Source organism: Acartia tonsa, chromosome 12 (assembly GCF_053477335.1).
Source record: "Acartia tonsa isolate MP-2025a chromosome 12, ASM5347733v1, whole genome shotgun sequence".
NCBI classification, from domain to species: Eukaryota; Metazoa; Arthropoda; class Copepoda; order Calanoida; family Acartiidae; genus Acartia; species Acartia tonsa.
In genome coordinates, this window is record NC_137271.1 from 10925385 (window position 1) to 10947560 (window position 22176).

At 32.4% G+C, this 22176-nt stretch overlaps 1 protein-coding gene across 2 annotated transcripts in view; it reads right to left on the bottom strand.

The window, feature by feature from the left end:
• Nucleotides 1-22176, bottom strand: part of LOC145333936 (uncharacterized) — a 75689-nt gene that overhangs the window by 10075 nt on the left and 43438 nt on the right. For both annotated transcript variants that reach the window (XM_080179193.1, XM_080179192.1), the window contains exons 16-31: nt 19734-19862; nt 18396-18470; nt 15882-15941; nt 14383-14448; nt 13904-13975; nt 13016-13109; nt 12083-12138; nt 10993-11050; nt 10237-10297; nt 8308-8402; nt 7427-7470; nt 5149-5214; nt 3417-3459; nt 2199-2258; nt 1225-1305; nt 574-628 (exon numbers count right to left, since the gene is read on the bottom strand). In XM_080179193.1, the coding sequence (XP_080035319.1) occupies nt 574-628; nt 1225-1305; nt 2199-2258; nt 3417-3459; nt 5149-5214; nt 7427-7470; nt 8308-8402; nt 10237-10297; nt 10993-11050; nt 12083-12138; nt 13016-13109; nt 13904-13975; nt 14383-14448; nt 15882-15941; nt 18396-18470; nt 19734-19862 (1115 nt within the window). The remainder of the gene's footprint in view (nt 1-573; nt 629-1224; nt 1306-2198; nt 2259-3416; nt 3460-5148; nt 5215-7426; nt 7471-8307; nt 8403-10236; nt 10298-10992; nt 11051-12082; nt 12139-13015; nt 13110-13903; nt 13976-14382; nt 14449-15881; nt 15942-18395; nt 18471-19733; nt 19863-22176) is intronic.

Consider the following 22176-nt stretch of genomic DNA (forward strand, 5'->3'; position numbering starts at 1 on the left):
ATTAATGTGAAAAGTATAAGTTTAAATGAAAAAAAGTCTTTAGTAAGTGCTATTTATTTTTGATGATAAAGATTTTGCAAAAGATGTTTTATTGCTATGTTGATCAGAAATATGTTAGAATTTGTTGTTAGGTTTTTTCTACAAATCTTTTTATTGAAAGTCTAAATTTGAAAATTGTGATTTTTTTAAAGCTTATAGTATTTATATAAGTTGTTTGAATCTTTTTGTGAAAAAAAATATTGAAAATTATTTTTTGTTTGTTTTTTATTAAAGATTTTCATATTTTTTTCAATTTTTTTTCAGAACTTAAAATTGAAAAAAAACCAAAAGACCCCGCTGAAATATTTTGTCTCCACCTGGAATCATCAAGGATTGATGTCTATTTTCACCCTACATAGGTCCCAGGGCTCGGCACTTACTTTTGTCTTGATTCAATTGTAGCCCACAGTGACGCGCAACTGCCGTGCCCTGCCTTTTCTAAAAGCAAAGCTTTCTTGGAAAGCTAAGACTAAACCGACCGTTAATTTCAGGATACACAAGAATAGACATAAAATATTCAGGATTAATACTCACCAACTCTTTCACGTTGTTTTCGTTTTTCGTCGACTGCATGTCGTAATTCCATTGTCTGAAATTAGAAAAAAAACATTAGAAAAAATTTCTTGCTAAAATAATTCTAATATATACAGTAGTATTTTGTTTGGTCTGTAGCGAAGGATCTCGCTAACCGCTGAACCGATATGGTTCTCCTTTACGGAGAAGCTTCCTACAGAACCTGAGATGTTTTTAGGTTTTTTTACCCTTTCCTTCGATAGAGCCCCTAGTATTAGATGCTAGGGGCACAGCCGCTAGTCTGTATAAAAACACAAAATACATCGATCGTTTTATACATAAAAGTCAGATTTTAAAAGCTTTGTATCTTCCAAAAATTTCGTCGGTCGTATTATTGGTTCTGATTGTCAAGGTTAATAAATAGGGTCAACTGCAGTTCACGGTAAAATGTTCCTGGTTACGAATATCTCCAAAAATCTATGAATATTAAACATCTCAGCGTAAAAAAATTCCTAAAATAGTTATATGCCTTCCCGGGACATATGAGAAGCTACCCTGTTAAGGAGGACCCGATCGGTTTACTGGTTAGCGAGATCCTTCGGTACAAACATACAAACACACACACACAGACAAACAGACAGACATCCTGTTACTTTAGTATAAGGATATTACCTTTTGTTCAAGAATGTTCATGACATCTGAGGAAGTTCTTGAGAAGTTTTGTGCATAGTCAACAGCTCGGTCATTTTCATCCTTTGAAAAATGGAGAGATCAGCTAGGGAGAGATTAAAGGACTATAAATGTTATAATCTCCTATAGATAGAGGTTCGTTATTTATTTGTAACTAGCGGGTACACCCTTAGAGGCCTCTAGTGGCATTTTAAATGTTTGTTTTTTTGGTTCAAGTCTCTATGATACTTATCTATATTGCGTTCAAGTCTCTCTGCGTAAAAAAAATCGATTTTTGTGATTTCTCTTGGGAGGTTGGTGGTACCCTCCCATTAAATAATTATAAACCTTCCAGGGACCTATGAGAAGCTGCTCTGTTAAGGAGAACCTGATCGGTTCAGCAGTTAGCGAGATCCTACGGTACAAACACACAGACATGCTGTTTCTTTGCCCCAACCTTTAACATCCCTGAGGAACCAATTAATGGGGATGGGCTCTAACCAACCGTGGTTACTATGTACCCAAAATAACCTAACCTAAAGTAACATAGGACAAACTATTCCCCCTCCCCCCCTCTAATTTTTAAATTAAGGGGGTGGTGGGTGGTTCTGTGCTCGAAAGGTAAACTGCCAAATTGGTTAATCAAAAGATTTATCCTTACAGCAAAAAAAACCTGTTTGTATCCGTACGTGAAGGTTTTATAAGGTTTCTAAATTGTAAAGAATGTTTATTTATCGCATTGTCTTATAGACCCTTTTCCGGATAGTACATTAAAAAAAATTAAAATTAATTATGGTTTTGTCAGATTCAAAGGCACGGGCTAACAAAACTGGTATTGAGAACATGATTTTTTATTTTATAATTCGTGGAAAATTGTCTACAATACGTTATGGTACATGATTTTTCAGTATGGCTTAGTTCAAATCCAGAAGATATTAATCAGTTTTTAAGCCATGCTGGAAAAATTCCTTTCTTACCCTTTCAAAAGAAATTTCTGCCTCTAAATCCTTCATGATTTCTTTTTGAAGACCTTGCACCTAAATAAAAAATATAATATTTGCTCTTTTTCAAAGCGAAGCTTTTCTATAATTAGGGTCGGTCCGTCCGTCCGTCCGTACGTCCGAGATAGTTAGCTTTTATTCGTTAATTTAGGCATGTTAGAATTGTCCTATCGATTTCAAACTTTGCATGGTGATTCCTGTAGTAGTTAGGTACGACTTAGAAAGCGTAGCAACTCTATAATCGTTACCAGAATGTCCGTACGTCCATTTTAAACATGTTGATTTTTGTACTTTTTTAATAACAATTTTTTATGTGATTAAATCATCCGATCGATCTGATTTTTTGATTACTGATTCCTATTACAATAAGGTACAATATTATGAGCGAAGCATCTATATAATCAAGTATGAAATATGTCAGTATGTCCTTAATCAGAATTCTGTATTTTGCAACAAATTTACGTATAATTTTGTCAAACCTTTTATTTTCATATTTTGTATATTCAGTTCTGACACTCAACAAAAGTTAATGTTCGTCTGTCATATCGTTTCAGAGATTCGCTTTCATGGATGTTGTCATCCTTGTTCTAATTTAGTTCACTTTGTAAGTCAATTGTTTACTTATTAATCCGTTAGTTTTTATATGTTCGATTATGTATTTGGCATCATTTACTCTGTCAAAAATGCTTACAAATAAGACCTAAAATACAGAAACAGTTTCTTTACAAGCCTAAATAATTAGTTTTAAATTATCTTTCTATGTCAAAATTAACTAAAACACTAAAAAATAGGCGAATTTTAATTTTTTTTTTAATAAAATCATTTTAAAAATTTCTTTTTATAACTTTTCTCTCATTTTGGCCAAAGACATAATCGAACATATAAATAAAAAAAAACTAAAAGACATGTCTCTTAGTTTAACACGCTTGTAAAATTACTTAAGTAATTAAAATTCTGTCTTATTTACAATTTTCCAATTTCTTCCTTTTTGTATACTTTTGTATATAAAATACGTGATATTGACATGGGAAATTTTGTATTCAATGTAGGTTGCTAATAAGGACCTCATTTATAGGTCAGTTTGCTCATCCAGTAGAGGGTTGATGGGGGGTATAGACAGTTTAGCCAGCTAGGAGTATACTGTTTTTTGTCCCTACCAGAAGTATTAATAATATGAATGAAATGATAAAATACCTTTTCCAATTTCTTCTTTAACACCTTGGAATCAGATTTGGATCTAAAAAGAAAATATTAATTTAAAGGAGGTTTTTAGGTTTAAAACTCGTTGAAACACTTTTTATAGAAATAATATTAGAGTAAAACACTAGAGGGAAAAGGGGTTAGTTAACTGTATGTCCCTATCCCAAAAATTTAGTGCCGAATCTCAATTGGGTACTTGAAAATCAACCAATAGTGCCGAGAATATTAACACAGCCAAGAATCATGATAAATTTGCTACTAGACGAAAAAAGTTCTTGGAAAAGGGGGGCAGTTATTTATCTGTATAAACATTTATACTATAAATCTATTGAACTTCTCCTTTCAATATGATACAATATGTACAGAACTATAAAATTTTATGCAAAATTTAATATTTTAGCTGTTAACATCAAAGAATTTTTTTCTATGAATATTTGCATCCGTTTAAAGGCGAGCCATCACTTTTGCCTATTGTCATATCGGCTGCAACTAGCGGATACTCCCCTAGAGGCCACCAGGGGGCACTTGAGGGAAGATGGGGGGAAGTCGACCTTCCACTTTCAATTTAGCTTTCAGCAGAAAAAGTATAAAAATGGTGGGGGGTATTTTTCAGGAGCGATTTCTCATGGAAGAGTAAAGATACCCTCCCCCAACATAGTTATAAAACTTCCCTGGACATATATGGAGCTTCACTAAAAAGGTGAAAGATTTCGGTCCATTGGTTAAAGCGATCATGAGCTACAAAAGACATTTTGTTACTTTTTATGATAAGGATAAAACATAATAACAGGTAATGATAAATGTGAGCTGTAGTAAATTAGATTAACTGATATATTTGACGGCATTTATAGCTAACCCGTATTTATTATCTTCAATAGGTTTAGTATAAAAAATTTAAATTAATATTTTTATTTTATTATTAAACTAGCGGCACAGCCCCTAGTTGCACCTAGAGGGGGAGGGAGAATTAGCCCATTATTACTTATACTAGGGCAAAATTTAATCTAAAAGAAGCAATTTAAATATTATCAAATGAAAATGGCTAATTGGATGGGAGGATAATTTATTTTTTTTCTAAAGGCTAAACTGGTTAAATGTATATTGTATAAGAGTAGAGATTTTTGAAAACAAGTTAGAAGCTCTCTATAGTGCCTATTAATAAGGTAATAAATTTAAAAACTTATGTCTGAAGTCTCCCGAATGACGTCATAATAGAATGGTTCATATTTTGATATGACGTCATTAGGGATAAAGTTTTTTTTAATTCATCTTTTTTATCTATAATACAAAGTAGAACGATGTCTGTCTGTTTGATTGTGTGTTTGTGTGTTTGTTTGTTGCGAATGATCTCGCTAACCGCTGAACCGATCGGGTTCTCCTTTACAAGGTAGCTTCTCATAGTTCCCGGGAAGGTTTATAACTATATTCTGGGGGGGTAGGACACCCCCAACCACCCCAAAAATGAAAAATTCCCCCCCCCCCAAAAAAAAATTTCTTTTTAAAACTAAAAATAAAATAATTTCCCCCCCCCCAAAAAAAAAATTTTTCTTTTTTATTTAATATTTTAAATCTAAAATACGAAAATTGGTTTGATCAAACCTCTTGGAGCAAAGCCCCTAGAGGCTAGGGGCGAAGCCGCTAGTGGAAACAATAAAGAGCTAAGAGCTTCAACAAGTTACTATTCATGATAATGAGGTCAATGGTAATTAATTTAAAATCAGCAAACCTAGATTGTCTTCTGTTCCTAAAGGGTTGATCCTGGGTCATAACGCTGTGCTGTGATCCACCTTCCCTGTTAGAAAAAAGGATATATTAATGACATCATTTATTTAGTATTTTTTTAAAAACAAAAATTAAGGTCCTTTAATACAGATGAAATACATTCACTTGTATATAAATAATATTGCTCATATTCAGGGCAATTTAATAAAAATTTTGATTAAAATAAGATTTTAATTAAAAATTTCTCAACATATTTTGAGCATTAAATTGACAAAGAAAGGGGTAGGTTATGTGTTATAAGTAAAAAACAGTAGTAGAACGATAAAAATGTATGTTACCTTTTTTAAAAAAAAATTTGTCTATAGTTCTTTTCAGTAAGAAATACACATATTTAGTGAATATTATCGTTCTACTACTATTTTTAAGCCTTAAAACACACAACTTTACGGATTCTACCAGAAACCTACCCCTCTCTTTTCAATTTAAAATAAAATTTTGCCTTTCTCATAAATCAAATAACAAAGTGCAAATTAAAGAAGGGAAAGGGGTTATCTCACAGTTTTAGTCAATTTATCCATATGATCAATTCACATTTAGGTTTGTGATAAAAGTAGTAGCGTGCACAGTGTTTTGTCAAAGGGGGGGGGGTTATTTTTTGTTGAGGAAGTGAAAAAGGGTTAGGCAGACATGCCCAATTCTAAAGGGGATTTAAACAACCACCTTTAGCACGCTTAAAATAATTCTAAAAGATTGTTTTTATTTTAATTGCCATTTGATTACATGAATAATTTGACAAAAATTGTGAAAAATCCCACTCTTTTTCTCTCTTGAAATAAAATATCATGCATGGTATGTGAAACAAATGACAGTTTGGACATACAATATATATATATATACATATATACATATATATATGTATATAATTAATGGGATAAGAAATTCAAATTGTTTAATTTTTCCAGTTGATGTGAAATGCGACAAAAATAGGACTGGGGGTTCAAAATTAAATCTTGAAATTACTTATCCCTGTATTAATATGTATCATTTCATTTGTCTTTTTACATAGATTGCAAAACCACATCTAATGAAGGTGATCGAATGGATATCCCTGTTAAACCTAGCACACTAAGTTGACATTTTTTGGTATCACACCCAGGGCTCGGCAGCCGCGCATTAGCCTCAAATCTAAACCCGCTTGTGTCAAAGAAGAAATCCGAAAAGATGGATTTTTTAAGGAAAAGGTTCTTACATCCACCTGAATTTTAATGTTATAATATGACGATTTCACTAAGGCTTACACCCGACTGACGCGACTGCCGAGCCCTAATTTCCACCGATAAATGCATGTAATTTCTTTATTCTAGTGCAATATTAATACAATAACAGCGCCTAGGTTTAACAGGGCATAGATTGTGGTTTTACCATGAGACTGACGAAGAAAAAAGAAATTTTGTCATGAGCCTGAACATTAAATTAAGGGTAGGAAAAAGGGATATAGTCCCTTTCGCGACATCGCCTCATACGGGGCGTTTCGTCGTATTTTCACAGAAGCTTTTCTCCTATTTCTAGCCCATGCGTGGAGCTCTAATTCTGCGGGGCCAATTGCCAAACCCTGACTAACCTAAAATAACCTATCAAAAGTTTTTGTGAAAATACGACGAAGCGCCCCTTAGAGGCGATGTCACGAAAGGGACTTTATAAATATTAAAAAGTAGCTAGATTAAGAAAAAATTTGTCATTTTGAAAAATAGGAGGTAATATTTATTGTTATTTTTTTATTAGTCCCCCTCCTTGTAAAATTTCTGTTAAAAAGTTTAAATTAGGATAAAAAATGAAAGATTTTTTTCTTATACAGCGCACTGAAGTTCACTCCCATTATTTTGAAATTAGTTTTAAAATAAGAGAAGGGTTAATATTTTTATATGCCCAACCCTTGAAAAAGGGGCGTATACCCGCAGTGCCCCAACCTTGCAGGGCTGCCCAGTACCCAATATAATCTAACCTAACCTAAATATAAAGAAAAATACATTCTTATATTTTTTTAAATAATGGGAGGGGGGGGATATATGTGATCAACAAGGCACTTTTAGGGAAAACGGCATATTTTCTCCAGTAGGAGGGAAGATATACCAAGAAATTTTTTTTAATCATTTTTACAGGCTATTTTCTTTTCCTTTCTTTCTACTTATATACAAATCTAACTTCCTTATAAAAAACTTCTGGTTTTCTTTAAAAAAAACTTATTGGGTTACAAATACATCTAAAAAGTAATTAAAATTTACCTGGAATCAATGTTGCCCATATCAGTTGCAATGCTTCCATTATACTAAAAAAATATCATACGTTGGTCTATTTTTTTGTCCAAAATAATTGAGAAGCTACACCATAACTCACTTCTCTAACCTCCACCAGTCCGTAGCGATATAAGGAAAAAGTGAATTTATAACTTATATTTAAGATAGAGAACTGAATTTTGAGGATTTTATAAAGAGTGGTTGGGAGATTTTTTACAATTATATATTTTTTTTAATTTTTAGGATAGGTTAGGTTTTAGGGTTAGGGGGCCGAGCTCCCTCGTTTAGGTAGGCCAGGGGACCGAGCGCTGCAGACATGCTGAAGATGAAAAAAGTCCCTCAAAAAATCAGCATGTTACGTCATAAAAAAACGAGGAATTTTTCATCTCTTTTTTAGGGGTTTTCTTTCCCACTCCTCCTCTCCTCATCCCTCATTTTTATGACATTATTGAGGGACTTTCATCATCTTCCAGACATGATCATTATTTACAGTTAAGGTTATTTTCCTTAAGAAGCTTTTTTTTCTCGTGAGGTTATTTTGTCCAAGATCCTTACTTTGCTGTATTGAGAGTAAACAACAGGCTACAATTAATTTACAATGTTTGTTACCTTATCAAGATCTTGTTTGAGTAGGTCCCTAACAACCCTCAGTGCATGGGCATCAGAATTGTTACCTTATTAAGATCTTGTTTGAGTAGGTCCCTAACAACCCTTAGTGCATGTGCATCAGAATTGTTACCTTATTAAGATCTTGTTTGAGTAGGTCCCTAACAACCCTTAGTGCATGGGCATCAGAATTGTTACCTTATTAAGATCTTGTTTAAGTAGGTCCCTGACAACCCTCAGTGCATGGGCATCAGAATTGTTACCTTATTAAGATCTTGTTTGAGTAGGTCCCTAACAACCCTTAGTGCATGGGCATCAGAATTACTTCTGCTGTGGAAATTACTGGGATGCTCCACTCCTTAATACAAAAATATAAATAAAAGGAGGTTTGAAATGCAATGCAAGGGACAATGCGTACATAGGGTATTGATACCACTTAAAGCTATGATTAAACATAAATATATATTTTGTTTGGGGGGGGGGGGGGGGGATTACAGCTAGAAAGCAACTATTTCTTCATACGAGAATACGAGATCTGTTTGGCGGTCCATTTTGAATTCTCAAAAAATAGTCAAATATATAAAATTAAATATTTTGAATAAATTAATGTTAGTTTGACATTTTCAAAGTGTTTGATAATAGTAAATTTAAAAAAAATGTATTAATATCCAAGGATTCTTTGTGGTTATACTGTTTGGACGAGGGGTCTAATGGGTGTCACCAACCCCTTAAAATTAATATTCATCTCTGCCTTCCTCCTTTTTCACCCCCTCATGATTTACATTCTATGCCAAAACTGTTCCTACCACTGCAATAGTTATTATGACGAGGTGTGGTCCAGAAACGAACCCAACACCTCCCTGACACTGGCGACGTTAAAATAGTACCTACTGCTACTATGATAGGCGCGTGACATGCATACTTAGAGTAGAGGGAATGCCTTAGTGAAACTCATTACCATGCACAGTTAGGACTTTAGACAAAGGTCGTGCAAACAAAGGATTGGTTGTCTGTTGGATAACCCAATACCCAACGCCCACAGAGGCTTGTAAAGGGGCCTACAATCACCATCTTATTTGGGGTGCTGCCACTTTTACCACTAGCAAAAGTACAGCCACTGTGTTTTTGACAAATATTGGGTGTGTTTTTGTCAATTTCATTTTTAGCTGTGTTTTTGGCAATATTTTTTTATCCACTGTCAAAATTACACCTTTCCGCTGTCATAAACACAGTTTTACTGTCAAGTTCACACCCATGAAATTCAAGTATGCTGTCAAATTCACAGTTTTGATGACAAAAATACACCTACTTTTAAATTAATATTAATTATAAATATTTTGACCAAGTTGTTAAAACTTATAACTATTAATAATAGTTAAATCAATCTACTAATTGTTTAGAACAAAGCCCTGTTTAAATGAAAGATTAAATAGGTGAACAACAGGATCTATAATACTTGGCATAATTTCTTTTAAAAGTTTAGTAGAAATATTGTCAGGTCCACAACTTAGTTTAGGTTTTAGTTTATTGAGAGTAGAACAAATTATTTGAGGGGTGATTTTTTGAATGACAAAATTTTCATTGACTGGAACCCCAAGGTAGTCATTAAAATCATTTTTGCAAAATGGAATTTCATCTGCTGGACTGGGACCAACATTAATAAAAAAATTGTTAAAACCTTCACAAATATCTTGAAAGTTTTCATAAGATCTGTTATTATCAGTAAAAAGATTTGGGATAGAATGCGTTTTTTTATTCTTGTTAATAAGTTGATTAATTGTAGACCAAGTTTTTTTCATGTTAGACGAAAATTTATTGAATTTAGAAAAATAATACTCTTTTTTGGCTTTCCTAACTGCAGATTTATAAATATTATTTGCAATGACAAATTTTCTATTGCTATCAAAGGTTTTATCTTTAAATTTTTGTCCTAATAACATATTACCGGATCAGAGAGAGAGAGGGGACAATGGGCTGTTTATTACACTAGTCCCCAAAGATTTACAATAACGTTTTCTTATTCGTAGGCTTAACATCTTTGGTTTTACGAATTTTTGATTTGTTGGTTTGTTGAGTTGAGTTGGTTTATCTACCACTTATTGTAATCTACAGAAGGGGTAATTTTGTGTGTCATCATTAGGGCTGTACATCAATTTACCGGCCATTGTCTTATTCCTTTAATTCCCTGTTACCTGATTCTGTATGATAAGAATTAACACTAGAGTTACTTGACATCTTAAATACTTCATTTTCCTAAATTAATGATTTTTGAAATTATCTAAAGATGTGTTTTTATGGTTTTTCAAAAAGATTTTTGGACATTTTTAGAAGCGCTGGAAAGTGCCATGAGTGACGTCATAAAAATACGTCTAAAAAGAGGGATGTGAGGAAAAGTTGGAAAGGAAACCCCTGAAAAAGAGATGGACAATAGACGTATTTTTATGACGTCACCCATGACTCTTTCTTCAGCTTTACATTTTTACATTACAATTATTCGTTACGTACATTAGTTTTATATAAAAAAATGTAAGACTGAAATCTTAAAACCAAACAATTTGCACAAAATATCTTCCCTCCAATAGTCATGATTAGAAAATAAACAATTACTACAAAAATTATTATAAAGTTGTACATTTTTCTAATAAAATGTCTAATTTAACGATTATGGCTATCCGTTACGTAAGTAAAGACCGACATAAAATGTAAAACGCATCGGATAATAAAAAAATTCCTTAGAACAGGTTCTCGGCCATACTTAAAAATCATGTATAGCATCTTATAAGAGACTATTTGCCACGAATATTAAAATAAAAATTATAAAATAAATACAAATTTTGTTAGCCTCGGCCCCTCGGAGTTGCCAAACCTTTTATATTTTTTTTTGATATCCGCGGAAAGCTGTCTATACTACGATGCGATAATAACTATTATAAAAGTGAAAAGTGTACCTTGGTCTGAATTCGTGAAAGCACCGGGGGAGAATGTTGACTCGACAGTTGGGAAGCTCTAGTAAATTAGTTCATAATATTAAAGTCTCCTTAATATAAGAAAAAAATGAGATATGGAACCTAAAAAACGGCGTTGCTACAAAAGACCTTATTAGGTACAGAAGACCTAATTCTACAAAAGACCTCTCCCACATAAGACCAATTTCTACAAAAGATTAGGTTAGGTTTACATGATTGGATATAACCTAACCTAGCTTAACTTAACTATAACTTTGTAGGATTAGGTCTTATGACGTTTAGGTCTTTTGTAATAAGGCCTTTAGTTGGAATGGGTCTTTTGTAATCAGGTCTCTTGTAGCAACGCCTTGAAAACATATTTTGTCTTTAAATTTACCGCTATTCAAAACCAATGATCATTACAAAATGTACTTTTTTTTATCTTTTTTTTATTGTCAGAAAATAGGCGAAATAGTTTTTCTTTAGGTACAATATCGACAAACAAATTGTGTACTAAGATAAAAAGAAAGATAAACTTGCTAAATTTTAAAAATACAATTTTCAAAAAGATTTTTTCTTAATAGAATAAAAAAATACCAAAAAAGCTGATATTGGAAAAATATATTTTTCTAATAACAAACCTATTGGTGTATTTTTCCGTTGACACAAAATATAAATTATTATTTTCTCTCTTCTATAAAATATGGCTTTTTCCACAGAGTAAAGTACAAATAATTCTGTTATATAAGTAGTAAGGTTTTTTTTGTAGCTTAAGATTTGGATAACTTCTGACCCGATAGAGTTCTGCATTTTAGGGAAGCTTCTCATATGTCCACGGTTAGCTTCTGGTTATTTTATATCAAGATTTAATTTTGCAGATGGATTTTGGCTATTTTTTCAATACCCTTCAAATACAGAACCCCAAGATGCTAAGAGCGCAGCGGCTTTTACAAGTACAATGCAACAAGCACTTATTTCTTTAAAAAAAACACGTAAACAAGGGAAAATGCGCTTAAAATCAATAAATTTCGCGCGTATAATTCTTTTGAAGTTACTAAAAAAAGAATTTCCAACTTCAAAAACTAAAATATACCTGGAAAAGTTTCGTGAAATTTTTCGCCTTCTCCTTCTTTGTCCGCCTTTTGTAGCCTAGAATATACATAATAATTTATAACACTATGTATTATTAATTTTTTCTCTTACTTCTATACTTTTTTCTGCTTTATATCACATTTTTTATAATACTTTAATCAAATCAGCGGCAGCTGTATTCAGCCGCTCGTTCTTTATTGCAAATCAGCTGCCATATTTAATTAGACCTTCCGGCAAAACATAAAAACTACTATACTATGTATTTTGTTTAAAATCTTAATCTGAGGTAAATTCTTAAAAAACTTTTTGGGCATTTTGCCTCACTAAAATAGTGAGGCAAAATTATCCGCTTTAAGTTTTAAGCGAGCCTCACTAATTTTAGAGAGGCAAAGAATTTTTAGTGAGGCAAAAGTTTTTTTAAGAATCCACCTCTGTTTTGTTAAGAAGGGGGGTGGATTAAAACTCTACATCCCTCTTGACAAGGGTCTACACCCCGTGATATAACCATATAAAACAGCCAAGGGGGGGGGGGTTTCAAGAATAAACATAAATTTATTGTGTGAAGTTAAAAAGTCACACACTCAGGGGCGTCCAAGCTTTTTTTTTGGGGGGGCGGGAGGGGAAATCCCCACTTTACCCCCCCTCCTTGGACGTCTATGCACACACTTCTGGAATATAAAGGGGATTTTTAAAAATTGCATCCTGCGTTAATTTACCAATGGAAGGGGGTCTTTTGAGTATATTAATTATATCCAACATTATAATAACATTCATCTCGTTGATTGGTTTACACCCCCTAAAGAACATGTATAATTTTCAAATGCGCTTCGCGCATTCCCCTGGCTTAACCCTGTGCAGGCCATTAATTATACATATTTCCATGTTTATTATTTTCTTGTAAATCCACAGCTACTCTATAACTAATCATCCTTACCTTAGAAGCTACACTGTACATACTTCCAAGCTTGCTATTCATTAGATTGGACGAGGATCTTTGTAACATTTTGGACAAGACACCAAGCATTGATCTATAAAAATAAGAATTATAAGAAATACAAAAATATATGCATTAAATTCAAGGACTTCCATGGTGAAGCATTTTAAAGATTTTTTACCTAAAGTGTTGGTTTTACCCCCTTTACCCCCAAAAAGTGTTATAGGAGGGGGGAAGAGGGTACCAAAGTAAATTTTACCCACAAGGTAAAAGAACCCCCCCCCCCCTAAAGTCATGTTGAGATTTTTTTTAAAAATACCCTTTCTTTAGAGTAGCTTTTTATCGAAAACAAGAGCGTTCAGTAGCTAAGTTTAAAATGATAATCATAAGAGTATAAATTGATATATAAAAAAAAAGAATTATTAAAGAAGCAAGAAAATGTGTTTATATATTTTTATTTCTAATTGTGGTATAGCAAAATAAGCATTTTTTATGTTAATTCATCACTTTTATACGTTGAGAAATATAAAAAAGGTGAACTGGTGCTTTCGCACAAAATACCTTTTGAGCTCTTATAATCCCTTCCTCTTATTTTTGAATTGAATTGCCTATACCTGCGGTGTCCCAAACCTGTGAGACTTCCTTGTATCCAATACCCTAACCTAATTTGATCCAAGTAATAAACAAACCTTTCTCTATCCGTCTCAATTATATTCAACATAGTTCAAATCATTTTTTTTGTTGGGGGGGGGGGGGTCACCAGAGAACTATATTGAGGTGAAATATTTTTGTCAGAGTAGTTTAGCAGAGAGAACCGAATAGAAATCAGTGTACAGGAAAGACATGAATACTTATAAAGCAGCTTCCCTAAACTAACTAAGATATTACCTGGCGGAACCATTATTGGAATTTGCCTGTAGAGTGCTAGGAATCGATCCACGTATCGTGCCATCAGAAGTCCTAAAAAATGCTTAATTACGCAAAGTTATAGAAGATTCCTGTAAAAAAAGTAGTTTAAAATCTATGCACAATAACTAAAAAGTCTATTAGTTCTTTATATATTTGATCATTAGATTACATGTATTTGGCCATAACTCTGCTTACAAAACAGACCTTTTTCGATCTATTTCATGAAAAACTAATTAAAATACAAAAAAATTCTAATTCGGGTGTAGATTTTTATATGTATGGTACCGGGTATTTTCTAAGATAAGAATCGTTCATAATTGGCTATTTTATTTTGCTTAGGCTTAATATACATAACTCAACGCTTTGATCGCACAATCATTATCTATAAGTTCGAGCTATGCATGTTAATGCCTTTTTAATGGCCAAAGCATTCTGACAACTAGCAGAAGTGGCCTTACCTGGTGCTTCCCCTCTTAGTTCTATTTTGAATTGTCACGGGTTCTGTATTCTTAGCATCACCAATCCTAGATAAATATTTAGTAGAAATTTGTTCTTGATTTTTATATAAAAGTATCAACGTGTTTGTCTGTCTGTCGACTTTGGATTTTGCATTCTACAAGTGTCCAACCTCGTGTACCAATAATTTTATTCTATACTAGGGATAAATTTGTTTATCATATAATTGGGGGTGTACAATATACATCTATAAATTATCCATTGTCATATCCCTTAAGATCCCTGGTAAATAGAATATGTAAAGTACAGAATGAGTTTCACAAAAACAAAGCATACGGAGTTAATGGTTACTTCAATAGATATAGTATACGTGGATATATTAACAAAGGAAAATTTGTCATCAATTTAGGCTGCTGATATGGACCATATTCATTGGTCAGTTTGTTCATTCAGAAGAAGGGGAGAGGATGGAGTAAAGGTCGGTGGATGGGAGGGGTTATCGTTATTTTAGCCAGCTCTAAGAATCACTTTATTAGAATATATGAAAATCTGATGCAACATCCAAGTAGTTATATATAGATTGTTATTTCACTGCAGTCAGATTATACAGTTAAATGCTACGTGAAAGTCTAAAGTACAAAATATTATTCTATTTAGATTTTTAATGAAATTCGTAGAGTTTAGGTAATGTTTAAATCAACTATCAACATCAAAACATTATAAGAACAGAAATTAAGAACTTGTAAGTATAAGTATAAGAACAATTTATCGTCCACTGTTCTATCCATTCATTAGGGTTTGAAGTATATTAAAATGCAGGGATCTAAAGGGATAAGACAATCCGATGAATTGATGCCAATCCTCAATGATACACAAAATTACAATTTCTGTAGATTACAATTAGTGGTTGAAACGATTGGACACTCGACTTAATTAAGCAACCAATCAAAATTCGACAAAAGTCCCCAAAGTTGTAACGAATAAGAAAACGTTATTATAAAACTTTGAGGACTAGTGTAATAAACAGCCCAATGTTTCCTCCCTCCCTTATTATATATACATATCTATAATACAAAGTAGAACGATGTCTATCAGTCTGTCTGTTTGTTTGTCTGTTCGTAACGATCTTGCTAACCGCTGAACCGATCGGGTTCTCCTTAACAGGGTAGCTTCTCATAGGTCCCGGGAAGGTTTATACTATTTTTGGGGAGGGTACCACCACTCTCCCAAGAGAAATCACCCCTAAAAAAAAATTCCCACCCCCTAAAAAAAAATTTCAATTTAATTTTTTAACTAAAAAAATGGAGGGGGGCATCCCGTCCCCAAAATAAAAAAATTTTCCCCCGAAATTTTTTTTTACTTTTTCTTTTAAAATCTAAAATAAGAAATTGGGTTATCCAATTCATTCCCACCTCCTCAAGTGCCCCTAAAGGACTCTATGGGCGTAGCCGCTAGTATATATAGAATAAGTCAAAAAGTGAAAGATGAGAAGAAAAATAACCTGATTTGATTAAGTTCCAGACAACTCTCATTTTGGTCCCCTTCCTCATCTTCATCGATCCTACAATAAATGTATAATCATAGATGTATAATAAGAGATATAAGTTTTCCGGAATTTTAATGTAGGGAGTAGATTTGAAATCTGCATCAAATATTAAGGATTTTTTATAAAATTCATTTTTTGTATAATTCTTTATCTAAAAGCGGAAATGCAAATTAAGTTAATTAATTTTGGCATCCGTGATTGGTGGATTTAAAAAATCTGCGCTCTGATTGGATGTCGTACATCATTCAACCAATTAGAGCGCAGGTAGTTTAAAATCAACCTATCCTATTGGTCAAAATTAATTAACTTAAAATGTATTTCCGCTTTTAGATAAAGAATTATACAAAAAACGAATTTTATAAAAAATCCTTAAAATTTGATGCAGATTTCAAATATACTCCCTACATTAAAATTCCGGAAAACTTATATCTCTTAATGTAAAATCCAGAAAAATACCTGGCCCAAGTGGTTCAGATCCTTTTCGTCTGCAAGCAAATTGCTTTCTGTTCTATTGTAGGGACTTGGCTGTAGGAGAGGGATGGGGCAAGGGTGTGTTTACTCCCCTCAAACTTTGAAAACCAAATTATACCCACCTCAAAATATGAAGGAAAAAAAAACATTATATTACCCCCCACCCCAAAAAAAACCTTTGAAACACCTCATTTTACCCCCCTCAAAATAAGAAGCTTAGACGTGCTTGAGCGAAGCCACTAGTACATAAAATATATTACATGAGGCATGAAATTACAGAATAAATGAATAATAATTAGGTAACATTAATGTATTAATGGTTTTTTTCTTTTATCTTTGTAAATGTAATTGGGGGCTTTCCTCAATTATAAAGTACAAATCAATTAGTACATTCAAACATAAAGAATGGAGTATAGTCCTTTTCGTGACAACACACCTTATGGGGCGATTCTTCGTATTTTTTAGAGTAGCTTTTCTCATATTTCTAGCCCTTGCGGGGGGCTCTAACCCTGCGGGGCCGATAACCTAACCCTGTGGGGCAATCACCTAACCCAATATAACCTAACGTAACCTAAAATAAGCTATAAAAAGCTATTTTAAAAATATGACGAATCGCCCCTTAAGGGGCGTTGCCACGAAAGGGACTATTCCCATAGAATGTATACTTTATAAAAGCAAAGCTTCCCTACATAATAAGAATGTGTCCACGCGTCTCTTTGTTTCTACATACATAATGTATATTGTATATACTGACATTTTACTATTTTATTGAATATCATTTTTAAAAGCGAAGCTTTTCTATAATTAGGGTCCGTCCGTTAATTTAGGCATGTTAGAATTGTCCTATAGATTTCAAACTTTGCATAGTGACTCCTTTAGTAGTTAGGTACGATTTAGAAAGCGTAGCAACTCTATTATCATTACAAGAATGTCCGTACGTCCATTTTAAACATGTTGATTTTTTTGATTTTTTTACCAACCAATTTTTATGTGATCTAATCATCCGATTGATCCGAATTTTGGTATGTTGATTCCTGGGACAACAAAGTATAGTGTTATAAGCGAAGCAACTCTATAATCAAATTCTAAAAATGTAAGTATGTCCATATACATTATCCTGTATTAAGCAGTTTTTCAACAAATTTACTTACAATTTTGCTTCGACTCTTATACATTTATATTCTGATTATTCAGTTCTGACACCATATAAGTGTTTATGTCCGTTTGTCCTACCGTTTCAGTGTTTCGCTTTTATGGATGTTGTCATCCTTGTTATCTGTGTATCTTCCTATTTTTAACCATCATTTGCCAATCAGTGAGGCTCTCCTGCGGATTTTCTACCTTCCCATACCACCACCCCCCCCCCCCCCTGACAGGCGTATACACTCCTCTGATACAACCCCTAAAGCAGCCAAGGAGTGATTCTAGTAAAAAAGTCAGTCTCCCCCCCCCCCCCATAAAAAAAACCAAAAGACATGTCTTCTGCTTAACACCCCTTCATCCCCCCCCCCCAAAAAAAAAGATAAATTTACATATCCCTTGTTGTCACTAATAAATCTCTCTAAAGATGACACCCCCATCGATTTTGGTTTCAGGGGGATATAAAAAATCGTTGGGTAGGGGAGGGAGGAGTTTTTTTCGGAAATATCCATTTATATAATCATCTATCTATCCTTCTAATCATCTATCTATCCATCTAATCATCTATCTATCCATCTAATCATCTATCTATCTATCTAATCATCTATCTATCCATCTAATCATCTATCTATCCATCTAATCATCTATCTATCCATCTAATCATCTATCTATCCATCTAATCATCTATCTATCCATCTAATCATCTAACTATCCATCTAATCATCTATCTATCCATCTAATCATCTATCTAATCATCTATCTAATCATCTATCTAATCATCTATCTATCCATCTAATCATCTATCTATCCATCTATAATCATCTATCTATCCATCTAATCATCTTTCTATATTTGTACCTGTCCATAAAAACTATTTCTTGATCTTCAGGAGAAACCTCCACATCAACTGTGGAACCAAGGAAAGGATCGGTCCTGAAATTACCATATTTATTTAACGCGTCGTATTATAGACAGCTTTATTATAAGATTAAGACCAGTTTTGTTATCTCTGAAGGGCCGAAGGCCTGGTGGCTTACAAAACTAGTATTAATTTTATGATATTTTTTTATGTACGTGAAAAATTGTCTGTAATACGATGCTATACATGATTTTTCAGTATGTCTGAGAACGGGTTCTAATCAAGCGGATATTAGTCGGTTTCGAAGCCATACTGGAAAAAAATAATCCATAGCAACTTATATTTGTTTCCGCTGAACTCAAAACGGTCATAAGCAGTGTTAAAGCAACATTTACCGTATGGATTTGTATTTTTTCTTTCGGTCCCTTGTGGCTAGAAACAATAATTTTCTATTTTACTATCTACTTCATGAAATTGTTCAAATTATTCAAACATTTTTAGTTTTACTAGTTCATTTTTAAAACCCATTTATAATTCATATATTAAAAAAAAAACTTAAGAAAATAAATAAAGTACAAAAATTGAAACTCATTTTAAAAATTCTATCCTCAAACAAAGACAAGCAAAAGCAAATATTTGTATAGCAAAAGATTAAAGTGTAGTTAAACAAAAAATGACAAGTTGCAATATTGTAAAATATGGATTTCACTTTATATTTTTAAAGAGAATTACTACCCGAAAATTTCCAAGACTTGTTAGTTGAAGGGGGGATAAATTAGTTTTACAGCTTTAAGTGGTTGTTTTACTTCCTTATTAGCCCTTTTGAATGTCCAATTATTAGAAAAAAATAATAATAAACTTTTATCCAGTAAGTCTTCGATATCAATAATGTCCGTTGGATTAGAATAAAATCTCAGCCATAATGAAAAATAATGTTTAACATTGCATTACAGACAATTTCCACGAAAACTAAAATAAAATGATAATATCAAAACTAGTTTCGAAGGCCCGGTCTAAAAAAATTGATTTTAATCTTATCATATTTTATTTTAATATCTGCGAAAAGCTGTCTATAATGTATGATGTAATAGATAACTATCACACCTTTTTCAGTTTATTTCAACTTTAAATAACGCACAATGAAAAGTAAAATGTCTGGTTGGTTTAATCATCAAAAACTTTACCTAAATTGTTCTGAAGCGACTGTGTAGGGTAATTCATCTGGGAACCGATTAATATCCACTGGATTAGAACCGGTTCTCAGCCAAAATGAAAAATCATGTTTAACATCGTATTACAAACAATTTTCCACGGCTATTCAAATGATAAAAACTTACCTAAACTGTTCTGAAGCCACTGTATAGGGTAGTTCATCAGGCACACCCTCCTCCCAATACTGATCTCTCACAAGCTCTGGATGTTCAGCGTGCATCTCGTCAACAATAAGATAGGCAACTTGAATATCCCTACAAAGAATAGGTTGATGCAGGAAAAATAAATGTACAAGTATATGTAGATGTATAAACCAGACAACTTCCTGGATCCAGTGTTGGGGACCTTTTTCGTCTGCTTGCAAATTGATTTTTTGCTTATTTGCAGCGACTTGGCTGTGTTAATATTTCCTACACTATTGGCTGATATAAAAAAAAACAAATTGATATAAAGTCGGCACAGTGTTTATGGGGTGAAGACATTATTTAACCCCTTCACCCTCTATTGTTTTACTTTAATGTAGAAAATTCCCAAAAATAATATTTGAAAGCAAATTAAACTAAGAAAATTCGAAAAAGCATGGGGTTATTCCTAAACTATAAAAGTTTTATTTTATGGATGAAAGAATAGTTACTTCTTTCATCGTATTATAAACGGCTTTCCGCGGATTTGAATGAATACGAGAAAAAAAAACTACCCTTTCGCACCAAAATGTGTACCCGAATAACCAATAATATGTTTGGATTGTGCTTAATTTTGTTTCTATTGGTTCAATTCATGATTTTTCATTCTGTCTTACAGTAATTTATCGTATTTTGATCATACTGAAATATTAATATTTAAACTAAAATTAAAATTTGAACCATCCAGAACTTAATTTAATATTTAATTTTAATTTATCACATTTATTCACTTAAATTTTTAAAGCATTATTAATTATTTAAAAGTATTTTTAATCTTTAGAAATTAATTTCCAGTGATTAAATTTTTATAAAAGATTATCTTTCTTTTAAACTTTTAATTCTAGACATGTCTATAAAAAAATGAATTGGTTTATTCTATTAAATCATTTTAGATTATCCAATACATTTTCCATAATTTTTCCTAAGTAATGATATGAATAAAGTTAAAAAAAATATATTATAAGAATAGATTTATAGTGCAGATGTATAAACAGATTGCTACATGACAAACTTTTTCAATGACCTGAGATGGGGTTTTTAAAAATGCCGCGTTTTTTTGACAATTTTAAGACATTGATTGATTGAACGAAGACGATGGGATTTCAACTCAGAGTATACAACATAAGAATTCAAAATTTTAAAATTATTATTTTAGCCATTTGTATAATGTCTAAAACAACTTAAATCCATTTTCGCTGCATATTTATTAATGCATCTTTTTAGATCTGTATTAGACATTATACAAATGGCCAAAATAATAATTTTAAAATTTTGAATTCTTAAGTTGTATACTCTGTTAAAAACCTTATTTCATCTTGAAGATCAATGCCCCGTACGATTTTAACAGAGCATACAATTTGAGAATTCAAAATTTTAAATTATTATTTTAGCCATTTGTATAATGTCTAACACAGCTCAAAAAGATGCATTAATAAATATGCAGCGAAAATGGATTTAAGTTGTATTAGACATTATACAAATGGCTAAAATAATAATTTTAAAATTTTGAATTCTTAAGTTGTATACTCTGTGTTGAAATCCCATCGTCTTCGTTCAATCAATCAGTGTCGAAAAAATTGTCGAAAAAAACGCGGCATTTTTTAAAACCCCATCTCTGAAACTTTATTATTATTATAAGTACCAAATATACGATCTCTCAGGGATATAAAGGGATGAGAAATATTGCCGATAAATTGATTTACATTCCAAATGGTTATACACATAATTACCACATCTGTAGATTACAATTAGTGGTTGAAACGTTTGGACACTCAACTAAATGAAAATTCAATGAAACGCCCCAAGGTAGAAATTGAAAACTCAGATTTACTCTGCCGCTAGTTAAGATAGACAAATCCTTCTTCATCAAGATTATACTTATATACTTTGCGGATTTTCAACGTATATTAATTGGCTGTTATTTTGAAAATCTTATGTTGTTTTATTTTTCTGTTCTTATTTCTTACGGTATGGCTTTATAAACAATTAATATCCGCTGGATTAGAACCGGTTCTCCGCCATACTGAAAAACCATGTAAAGCATTAAATTACAGACAATTTTCTACGAATATTAAAATAAAATTTATGAAATCAATAAGGAGTCTAGCAAAATTGGTTTTGATCATATAATTTTTATTATGATATGCGCGCAAAGCTGTCTATAATACGATGCGATAAATAACTGCTAAAAAGAGAAAATAAAATGAATGCAGAAAGGTGTAAAAGAACAATAAATTAGAGAAACCCTTGAATAGTAAAGTTAGTAAATACCCAGGGAAGCAAAGGATAATGTGCCTTAATTTCTTACTTTAATATCTTCTAAATACTAGCGGGTTGAAGGATGGGGGAAGTCGCTCACCCCTTTTAAATTTCAATTTGAAAAGAA